At 38.8% G+C, this 11572-nt stretch overlaps 1 protein-coding gene across 1 annotated transcript; it reads right to left on the bottom strand.

Annotated features, from left to right (window-relative positions):
* Positions 1 to 1086: 1086 nt before the first annotated feature.
* IRAK1BP1 (interleukin 1 receptor associated kinase 1 binding protein 1) lies at positions 1087 to 9121 on the bottom strand. Its single transcript, XM_081904941.1, has 4 exons — positions 8721 to 9121; positions 7986 to 8051; positions 7185 to 7315; positions 1087 to 5234 (listed from the first exon to the last, which is right to left on the bottom strand). The coding sequence occupies exons 1-4, from the start codon at positions 8991 to 8993 to the stop codon at positions 4952 to 4954; spliced, it is 753 nt and encodes a 250-aa protein (XP_081761067.1). The 5' UTR covers positions 8994 to 9121; the 3' UTR covers positions 1087 to 4951.
* Between the last annotated feature and the right edge of the window lie 2451 nt (positions 9122 to 11572).

Below are 11572 nucleotides of genomic sequence, written 5' to 3' on the forward strand. Positions count from 1 at the left end.
TTGATGGCATCTGATGTTCAAGATTAATATGCATCTTTCATCCGTTTGTGTCCATGGCAATTGGTTCTTAAAATGCATTTCTGATTTTATCGCAAATACTCATAAACATCAAGATAATTCACTTTTATTTGAAGTAGACTAATCAACGTTATGATCAGGCCAGTTTAGAATGTTTGGAGGCAGGGAAGATTCTGTTTTGGTTGGTTAGCTGCCATCACCATCTCCTCTAAATAACCTGTATTGGTTTGGCTTTTAAGAAAATATCTTCAACTAAGAGTATTTGCCAAATCGTGATTTACAGTAGAATAATAAATTCTACTGGCACTAGTCCTCCTTGGATACTTATTTTCATTAGCATATTATAATTATGGGATTTGGGACACTGACTTATGTTTTTAAACATGCATTCTTACTAATATTGCAGACATGTACAGTGATAGTTCATTTCACAATGGAAGCATTGCAGTAGATTTATCTGGTCCATTTAAGAATTTCACTGTTGATGAAGGCAATCAATTTCAAATGTGTGATTTCCTTTTGTTATCTGCATTGTTATATAAAAGAAATTGGCAAAGCAAACATGAAACCCCATTACTGTAAGTTACTCCTTTTATAACTATGTCCCACTTGGCATATATTTATGTATATACTTGTATACATCAAGTATGTGTATGTAACGTTGGAGAATGGAATAGTACACATCACCATCATAGTGTCTGAAAATTACACATTTCAGAACAAAAGAATCAAGTCTTATTTGCAGTACACAAATGTATTGTTCCCCATTCATGAATAATTTTGTACTAAGAATTCACAAGCTTATTTTTTTCTAACATTATTTTGGTAATACATTTGTGTAGAAACATTTAAAACTGTAATTGTGCTAGATATACTATATAAGTGCTTTAAATTGCATTGGTTTGACTTAAATTACTGTCATTGGTTAGATTTGACTGATTTGCAAAAAAATTATTGTACCAACACAGAAGAGCTTTTGATTTAGCACATTTTAATATAAGCAATAAATACTGGTTCACTAACTTTTGGAGGGGGAAACCGTAATGAAATGTGTTATGGATAAAACTATTGAGAGCAAAGTAATATTTATTTTATGGCACATTTACATGGAAAATACTATGTAGACACTCTTTCTGTTGGTAATTACAGATATTCACACAAGCAATTATCTTACAAACTTGGCAGTAATGAAAACAAATGTAAAATGCAGTCTACTGATACAGCTTCTGATACAGAGCGGTCCATTAGTTCCATAATGCTGAACATTAAATTACTTCAATATTAACCAGTGGTTACTATACAGCGATGTCTGATAGCAGCACATTCCATTTTCTTTGATTGGGAAATAAGTTCATTTTCACTCCAGTAATCAATCCCTTGTTTGGCTAAACGGGTTTGAAATTTAATTGTTTCCCAGGGATTAAGCTTGAATTACATTGGTATAATACTGGGTACTGAAGAAATGATCTTTATCATTGTGGTATGAGTAGTGATGCAGCTTTACAAAACCCGTCTTCCTATAGTACTGCTGTGATGTAAACTTGCACAAAATTATTCGTACCATACTGTCAATTTTTCCATGTGTTGTTTAATACTTTATCTTAGTTTGGATTGATCTTTGTAAAATACCGATTCAAAAGCATGTAGTACTTCTCAACGTTTAAAAATGAATGGGGACATAGTTTCAGTACATAAGTCATGTGCTGTGTTACGAGTCTTTGTGAAATACCAATTTGAGCTTTCAGTTTCATGAGCTTTAGTACATCTAAAGTGATATTAAGACCCCAACCAGAACTCCATACACACAGCTCTTAGTGTGTTGATTTCTGCAAAGAGCTGATCCTACTGTGCTGAAGAATGTGGATCCTTTGCTTTGAAGCAAGAGCTCCTGGTGGTCTATTTAATGAAAGCTTAAGGCCACAATCCAGTCGTGCCTTGCATCCTCAGGGCATGCAGGAGTTTCCTGCCATCCATCTCACCCACACCGGCCATCAGACTTCCCACAACTGGAGAGGTGCACTTGTGGGACAGCTGTGTCCTAGTGTGTGTAAGGGACCAACTGGATTGAGCCTTATTGTAAATTTTGATGTATCAATCTTGCATTTCATGTTCTTGGACCTAAGCATTCATCTGATAAAAGGGCTGTTCAGTTTCTGCTGTAAATAATGTACATATGTTTATAATTCAAAAAAGGTGTACATTTCATATATAGTGGCCAAGTCTGAAAATTATTTCTAATATAACAAAATCTGGTATTGTGGTTTTTTTTAATGTGCTAACTTTACATAATTACTCTTGGAATAATGGTGAAGCAGAAAATTATTTTGTTGCTCTCATTTTCCCATTTAGTTCACAACCTTTTGGAATAAAAGGTACCCTCTGTTTCAGGAAGGTTACATTTATTTCAGGATATTTTTTGTTAAAGTACTGTAGATGTGAGATGGCATTTTGAAGATGGAAATAGCATAATATTTGCTGTTAAAGACCAAACCCCAAATCTGCCTTTTTTAAAGGGTAAATAATTTAAGGAGCTATTTATATGAAAAATCATTTTTCTTTTGATACCAAAAAGGGAGCCAAATGCTGAATATTTGAATTTTAAATAAATGCAGTTAATTGCTTCAGGATATGGTATAAATTTTTGTTCATGATATAATTAGTGCTGGAAATTACTACACCTTTAAAGATACAGCACCAAATTTCTACACTTTCACATAAGACATTTAACATGGTATATTTATCTCAGATGCATGTTTTAAAAAGGATAGGCTATTGACACACATTTTGAAGTTACATTTTTGGACCATTACACTGCAAAAATTGAAAAGAAAGTTGAGTGAATACCTTAAATCTTGCCACTTAATGTTGAAACATATAATGTAGTGTAACTTAAGGAAATTGTCTGGAACATCTAATTTTGAAACTGACACATTTTAAAGCTTTGCTTACTTTGTACAGTATGGTGTAAATCCCAAAAATATTCATGTAACCAACATACAGTTTTACAAGTTTAGGTTTTATCAAGGTTATTTTCTTTCTCTTCTGCTTTATCAAGTTATAAAGTGCAGTCTCACACCAGGATGAACAGTGCCCTTTCTTTTTGTACATATTGATCGAAACTTTTATTGTTATGTGAAACACTTACGTTGGTTTTGATGAATAATACTTGGAATCCTTTTATACAAACTAGAATGTATGTGTATGAATTACTGTCACTGCAATGTAGTAACTACAAACCTATTTTTAAATAAATAGAAAACTCGTTTTTCTAAGCTGCTTTGCTTTGGTTATTAAACTAATATAAATGTGTGAAGTACACAAGTTGTGTCTAAAAACTTTCACCATACTGCAATCCTACGTTGACCCAAAAATAAGCCCCAGCAAGTTCAATGAGTCTTAGTCCCAGGTAAGTTTCTACAGGACTGCAACCTCAATGACTTAAATATAAAGGATATTAATTGGCAACAAGAGCAATTTAGTTTCTTAACACAAATGCTCTAATGGAACTGGTAAATTTTACTACCATCATTACATGTGTGAGACAGCCTTACAAATTTATTATCTAGAGATGTGTGATCAACTTTCTTTCTGAAGGCACTTATTCTTAACAGGTGCATAGGCAGGTATGATACTATAATATAAAATGGACTGTATTGGGCTAGGTGAATGAAAAACATCTGCATCATTTCCTTGTTAGGAAAAGCTGTCCCATCCCCATAACCCTGCTTCCTTACATTAGCAAAGCCAGAATAAATTCCACAAAAATAGCAGACTGCAGATGAAGTACAAAGTACAGGTTGGAAAATTAGAATTTTATTAAATTGGAGTTAAGAAACTATAGGCAGAGTTGTAAGTTCTATCCTTTTTGTTTAAACTGCATTCCTTAATCTGTGAAACTATTCAAGCAGAAATCACTCGACACCTTGCCTAGTCTCACCACCAACACCCCAAAATTAGCAAGTTTTTCCAGCAACAATGCAGTTTTACAGTATTTCCATCTCTTATTCATAATTTCTTAACTCAATATTTGAAGGCCAGGAGCTTCTGGCATCCAAGGAATTTCTCCCCTGATAAAACTACTCTCAGCAGAGATTTCTTGAACTACACCGACAAATGTAGCATTTCACCAAATGCAATTTGTCCAGTGTAAAACACTGAAAAAAGTGGTTTCTGTCATCAGCCATTAAGAAAAACCAAGTGGCCGTTATACAATTCTTCAAACTTGGGAGTAACTGGATATCTGGACAAAACTGTTGCCCCACATACAAAGGTCTGAAAGACCAAAGGTCTGAAGAAAGCATGCCTCCATTCATTTGCAAATCTGAAAATAATCCACATGTACAAAGAGCTCCTGCTTCCTGTTGTAGGAGACAACTTCCAAGTTTACCTCTCTTAAGTTACCTTGCTCCAGAAACACGCTAGAAGGGCAGACCAGTTCCTTAAAAACTAGTGTTCATTTAGTGTTTTCACAGTATATTTTAGTTTCAAATATTCGTGATTTCACTTAAAATGTGCAGTGCCTTGGAACGTAACCCCTGTGTAAATTGGGAGTTGCCTGTATTTACATTATTCTAAACAGTATATTAAAAATGTACTTCTATCTATGGCTTTCACATTCACTAGGTTGATTCCAAACTTTGTTTTATTCATGGAAGGAGCTGCTGATAATGGAAAGTGTCTTCTATGAACACGAGGGCTTCTTCATGGTAAGAAGTTTTCTTCGAAGAAATGAAACATAAATTGGGATCCAAGCCACAGCTTGCGTCCAAGTGCGGAGAATTACAACCCGTGCTACGATTTCATGGAATCGTTTAAAAAGTGAACAAACATCAGAGTCACTTTAACATTTTGATTAAGGAAAAGCTAGTTAAGCTTCCCAAGACTAATGTTCTTCCCAAAGGAAAACACAATGATTCAGAACTTCAGTAATAAATCAGTTTACATTTATGTGAGCTGCTTGTTTTCTCTTCCTTTCCCCCTTTATTTCAAAAACAGCATATACCCTTGAGGAAACATAGATGGTGGCACTCTGGAGTCTCTGCTGCAAACCTAGTGAGTCTGGGGTGTTGACCAAGTGATTTTCGAGGTGGCCCTCCCACTCTTTCACTTCCTCTTCCTTTATTAGCAAAGGCTTCCCAAGGGGCTGGCCAAGCAACTGGCAAACTTCTTGAGCTTTTTGCCGGGCACTCCCAACAGCAGCAAGACAAACCTGACGTCTGCAAAAAAAAACCACCAAAGACAAATGGGAAGATTTAGCTAATTAAAGCAACAAAAAGGGAGTGTGTCAATTAAAACCGTTAACCAATGTAGTACCTACTTTTGAGTGCTGTATACTCTGCTTTTCAATGAGAAAGACCTTCACAAAGCAACTAACAGTACAATCCTATATAGGTCTATCTCATTGAGATTAATTCCAGGTATCAGTGTAGGATTTCAGCCTCTATATATTCAGCAATGTTATCCCCTTCCCCATTTTACGACATTTAAAATTTATGCAACGTAAACAACTAAATTAACCCCCTTCCCCCACTCCACCAGTTTACATTGTTGTGAAAAACAACAACACACATGTTCTATGTCAGATTGAAATCCAATGGAAGTTTGTCAAAGGCTGAGAAAGGCAAATAAAGTTCTGATCTCACAGAAAACAGAGCTAATTTGTCTTTTCTTTCCAGAGCAAAGAGCAAAAACCAGCTCATTGTGTCCAGAGTAAGGTGTATGCTGGTGGTGGAACCTCCCATGTTCTGATATGTTAACAGTTAATAACATGTAACAAACTAATGGGAAAGTATTTATTTTTCTATTTATGTTTAACTTTTGTGTAGTTATGCATGAAAAGTTAGCTGCCCAACCCTTTGATACCATTGATCTATATTCACTCTTTGAAAGTTTTACTAACTGCATGCTTTCACAGACCCTGCTGCTGCAGTTAAACGGCTTAATAGTTCTTTATACTTCAGATCTGAATCAAGGCCTATACAGTGGTACCTTGGGTTAGGTACTTAATTCGTTCCAGAGGTCTGTTCTTAACCTGAAGCACCACTTTAGCTAATGGGGCCTCCCGCTTCCGCTGCGCCGCCGCTGCACAATTTCTGTTCTCACCCTGAAGCAAAGTTCTTAACCCGAGGTACTATTTCTGGGTTAGCGGAGTCTGTAATCTGAAGCATATGTAACCCGAGGTACCACTGTATATACACTGTCATTTCAACCTTTCCATACCAGAAAGGCAAAACTCTGAAACTAAGCCAAAATATATGTGATTGCATTTATTTTCATTCATCTCTTCTTAGACTGGCTTCCTCCTCCTCCTAGGCTGCAATCCTGTTCCCCCTTTCCTGGGAGTACAGTGGAACCTGGGTTACGAACGTGATCCGTGCGGGTGGCACGTTCGCAATCAGCATGGCAGCGCCTGCGCACGCGCGTATTGCAATTCAGTTATTCTGCTCATAGCGTGATTTAGTGGTTTTGCACATGCGTGAGTGCCGAAACCCGGAAGTAACCTGTTCTGGTACTTCCGGGTTTGGCGCAATCCATAACCCGAAAATGCACAACCCGCAGTGTTCACAACCCGAGGTATTGACTGTACAGGATTTCACGGTTATTCATGTACCAGCATTGGGGTGCTTGACTGAATGATTTGTCATCTTAATGATACATTCCAATTTAGAACCTTCATAAAAATATAGAGCCTTGTTTTGCTTTTTTGTCTACTTTAATATTGTATCAACCTCTTTCATGGGGGATTTGCTCCTGCCATGGCTTGGCTTAGTGCTTCTGGTCTGCTTCTCTCCGAGTCACAAGTACCAATCAAGGTTTGTTCTTGGTTTACTGTTCATGGTTTATTTGGGGAAAACAAAAGATGAGCTTGGATTCTTACATAATACAGCTTGTTTTCCAGCAACGGGACAAAAGTAAAACACCTGCAGTTTCCAACTGTGTGCACTAGCACATTCACTTTAAACCATCATTTATTTTAATGATGGTTTACTATTATGTAGGAGCCATATCTATACGAACATGTGTATTCCATCAGCTGTTTTCTTGGACTGGGCAACAAAATAGAAGCTTTGGCTACTTATTAGAGAATAGATTTCCAGAGGCATGGCACTGGTAAATCAAGCTAGCGAGACCTAACTTTCTGGTAAAAGGAGGAAGACATAACTTACCGAAGGGCATCTACTGCCTCCACTGTATGGTAAACGTGAGGTGGGCTGATGATAACAGAGCTACCTAGCTTCTCAACAAGGAAGTTACAAACGTCTTGCATTTTGCCGAAATCACTGAATGTAATGCAGACCTATATGGGAATGTAAAAATTTGCAAACCTTTTTAGTGCCTTAGCTAAAAATTGGCTAAAGATGAATAATACAAAATCAATTATAATATGCATTTTGTACAAAGCTAAATTAGATTATACTTTCATTTATATGCTACCTCTCTACAGAGGATGTTTTGCTCAATGTGGCTTACATAGCTTTCAGCAATACATGAAAAATACTCATATCTGTATGCTTATTATTATATGGAATTAAAGCAGACAATTTTTGTCATATTCAAGTTTTTAGAATGACAATCGTTTTGTAGAACCAACTACGGAGAAGCAATGAATTTGCAGAATTGGAAAGACATTCAGGAAATTAATATTAACCCCTGGTTTATAACCGCATATCAACATGCTCCTAATATTTTAAGACAATTCAATCCTGCATGAGAAGTCCCGTTGTGTTAGGGATGTCAAACGTCTGGAATTGACATCTTGGCGTTTTTGTAAAAAGCTCAACAATTTCAGTGGCTTCCTTTAAAAAAGCAAACTTTTGGGCCTTCCTAAAAAAAAAGCTCAACAACTTTTGGAGTATGCAGAAAAGCATATTAGAACTTAGTTTCACATTTCTTGTTTAATGCTCAAGATACATATAAAACAATGTTATTTGAGACACATGACCAATACTCATACTTAAGACACTTGCCTCTGCTTCCATCTTATACACATTGTCTATTCTACTAAAGTTCTTTGTCACAGTCATGTCGTTCTCCTAGGGAGAAAAAAAAAACAGTTTTAAGTACAAAGCTAAGGAAGAGAATGCTTTTCGGTGACATTATGGTTGCTTAACTAGTACTAAGCAACGCAGCAGAGTTCAAGGTACACTATTTCAAGGTAAAAAGAATAAAATAAATCCAGCTTAGCATAGATGAGTAAATCTTGTCTTCACCCACAATTACTGTATGAAATACTATTCTAGACTGTTAACCCAACCTAAGTAGAGCATGAAATCATTTATCATCCAGCCTGTTACTCCATAAATATATCTTGTTGCATCAAATACACAGAGCAATTTTTAAAACCTGGTTGCCATCTAAGCAACCTGTGTGCAGCCTTGAGTTCACTGACAGCAGGTCAGGACAGAAATGCAGCAAATACACAATCGGGAAATACACAATGATCTTGGGCTTTAACCAAGGGTTTCTTCTCTAGCCTAATCATCCCACTGTGCTGGTTTTGCTCAGTTTGAATGCTTGTCTAGTGGTGTTGAGGATATGTCTAGGGGTCCAAGCGGCCCACCCCTCCCACCAAACTATAAGAAAGAGCGAAAGCTTTTCCGGTGCAGAAGGTGGTGATGATGTGGTGTAGCCACAGAGAAAGCCGTTGAGCTGCGAGCATGCGCGAGAGGTGGGTCGGCTCTCCTCCTCGCCCTCCAACCCACCGAGATTCCTCCGCGCTGCCGGGCGCTCTGGGCGACATAATCCAGCCTCCGAGTGACGCTGCTCCGCGCCGCTCCGGCCTCCCCTTTCTTGCTCTTCAGGTAAACGGTGACATTCGCCCGGTCCGGCCTAGCGCTGAGCTCCGAGGTGCCGCTGACGTGAACTTCCCTCCCCGGCGGCCTCGGGACTTCATTCTCCCGGCTGTTGTCCCCCCCGGCGGGCGGAGGGACCAGCTCGGCAAACACCCGGGCTGGAGAAAGCGGCGGTAACGGCATCCCGAGGGAGTTGAAGGAAGGAGACCGCTAAGGCGCCATGGCAACGGAGCCCTCCGCGCCCAAAGCATCACGGGGGATGTAGTTCTGGACGCGGCCTGGTCACGTGGCCTATCCGGCGCCCTCCGTCGGGAGAGGCTCCTCGGCGCTTGGGAGCGCGGCGTCCCAGGGTTCGTAGCGCCGTCTTCCCGTTCACGTGACGCCCGCCGAGGTGCGCTGCTTTGTTTTGCCGAGGGAACCTGCTGCCCTGTTCAGTTTGGGCGCTCGGAGCTTGGGCGCTTCGAAGCAGCGAGTTCCCTTAAATCGAGTTTTTTTTTAAATTCTCTCTCTCTACGTGGAGTGTCCTTAGAGAATAAGTTGGTAGTTTTCTCTCCAAGCAGCGTTAGCTCGATTCCAAGGAAAGCAACACGGGAGAAAACTCATCTGCACAGGAGCCCGCTAGTATAGGCTGCACATGCACCCTTCACATATTGAACTTAATCAGCGACGTTTTAGAAATGAAAATATCAAGCAAATATTAAGCATGTTTGCCTACTTACGTGCTGGAAAAGCCGGTCTAACTGTGTGAGGCTTGTTGCATAAGATTAAACCAGCTCTGTGTTTTCACATGGAGTGAACTGAAATACAGTGGTACCTCGGGTTACAGACGCTTCAGGTTACAGACGCTTCAGGTTACAGACTCCACTAACCCAGAAATAGTACCTCGGGTTAAGAACTTTGCTTCAGGATAAGAACAGAAATCGGGCGGCGCGGCGGCAGCAGGAGGTCCCATTAGCTGAAGTGGTGCTTGAGGTTAAGAACATTTTCAGGTTAAGAACGGACCTCCAGAACGAATTAAGTACTTAACCCGAGGTACCACTGTAAAAACTCAGTCATTTCATTTAGGTGCAGCTCCAAGGACCTTCTGGTGATTCTCTCCCTGCGAGAAGTGAGGCTACAGGGAACCAGGCAGAGGGCCTTCTTGGTAGTGGCACCCGCCCTGTGGAACGCCCTCCCATCAGATGTCAAGGAAATAAACAGCTATTTGACTTTTAGAAGACATCTTAAGGCAGCCCTGTTTAGGGAAGCTTTTAATGTTTGATTTTTTATCGTGTTTTTAATATTCTGCTGGGAGCCGCCCAGAGTGCCTGGGGAAATCCAGCCAGATGGGTGGGGTATAAATAAAAAATTACCACCACCACTGGGTGTACATTTCTTTGATTCCATAACCCCTATCTTAAAGAACTGAATTAGGCACTAGTTCTAACCCCACTTACCTGACAGTGAATCCCACTGACTTCAATAGGACTTCTACAAAGATGTGTTTAGGACCCTTCTGTTAGAATCTTTTGAAATTTGAAAAAGCGTATTTTCAAGTTGGTTTTACAAGCAGATCCTAAACGTAAGCATCGGCTCCAGCAGGAGGAAGTAAGGATATAAAATGTAATTATTATTATTAATAATAATAATAAATGAGCACAAGTGCAGTCTGATAAAGCCCTCCTTGCTAGTTAAACCCACAGAAACCTGGTTTGCGCAGTTTCTCCTCAAATCAGTTTGTGGTGGAAGAGAGGGCCTCACGTCAGTCTTGCATTATGCATTATGAATGTAGGACCTGTAGGATGATTTTGTTGGGCATGTGCATTGGGAAGCTTTTACTAATGGAAAGTAATCTCTTCCATTTCTTCATTCAGCTGGGCTGTCCAGTACTTTAGAAATACTGTACATATATACATCTCAATTAATGACCAGATTTTGCTGTTGAGGGCAACTTTGAAACACCTGACTCTGGTGCTTCCAGTAGCAGATTCAGCAGTCACTCACATGCTACAGACAGACAAGGAGAATGCTTATCCAATGTGCAGTGCTCATTTGATTGCACTGTCATTTAGAGTGATCACTGAAGTGTGTTTAAGAAGAAGAGATTGTAGTTCATTTCACTAAAATCAATACAAATCTGACCTGCATTTTGCTTTGGGGATAAGAAAATGCCTGAGAATGTTTGCGACCAGCATATTAAAGAAAAAATGAGCTAGTTCGTGATTGTTTGGAAATAATAACAAGATTGCAATTGCAGAGATGCCCTGAATGTGAAGCTTTGTTGACTTTGTTATACTGAGGACCTGAGCTTTGTTGTGCTTTCAGCTTTAATTACTATGAATCACCACAGCCAAATGGATTTTATTTTCACTTTATTCTTATCAAAAGACCTTTGGCTGAAAATTTGCTTCTCGGCATACTTACTAGAAAGGGTTGTTGCAGGGAATAATTTGCGATTTTTACCACTGCGCACATTAGATCCCAGGCTAAGGGCATGTATCAGATTGTTATATAGCTTAGTAAATACAAATTCAAAGTATAAAAATCTCTTTAAAATATATCATTTAAAAAGTATCCAAAGGTTTCAGTAATTTAATTTTTTAAATTTATGTTAGTGCATTAAAATAAATTATTTTATTGTACATTGTTCAATAAATAATTTCCAAGTAAATCATTTTATTGTGCATTGTGTTCACAATGTTATTGGGTTCGGTTACACACAATCCGGCTTTCAGTACTGTTTGCACATGCAAAAGTTTTGAGATAAACATACTGCTTCATTC

The sequence above is a fragment of the Podarcis melisellensis genome, assembly GCF_964234715.1.
Source record: "Podarcis melisellensis genome assembly, chromosome: 3".
Taxonomy (NCBI): domain Eukaryota; kingdom Metazoa; phylum Chordata; class Lepidosauria; order Squamata; family Lacertidae; genus Podarcis; species Podarcis melisellensis.

What these genes read in the sequence shown, in the direction of transcription:
- IRAK1BP1 (XM_081904941.1), bottom strand. Translation starts at nt 8,993, where the DNA reads ATGCCGTTACCGCCGCTTTCTCCAGCCCGGGTGTTTGCCGAGCTGGTC. An exon ending in GGCAGCGCGGAGGAATCTCG is followed by an intron (nt 8,052 to 8,720) that starts GTGGGTTGGAGG and finishes TTTTCTCCCTAG; the next exon opens with GAGAACGACATGACTGTGAC. An exon ending in GAGGCAGTAGATGCCCTTCG is followed by an intron (nt 5,235 to 7,184) that starts GTAAGTTATGTC and finishes TTTTTTTTGCAG; the next exon opens with ACGTCAGGTTTGTCTTGCTG.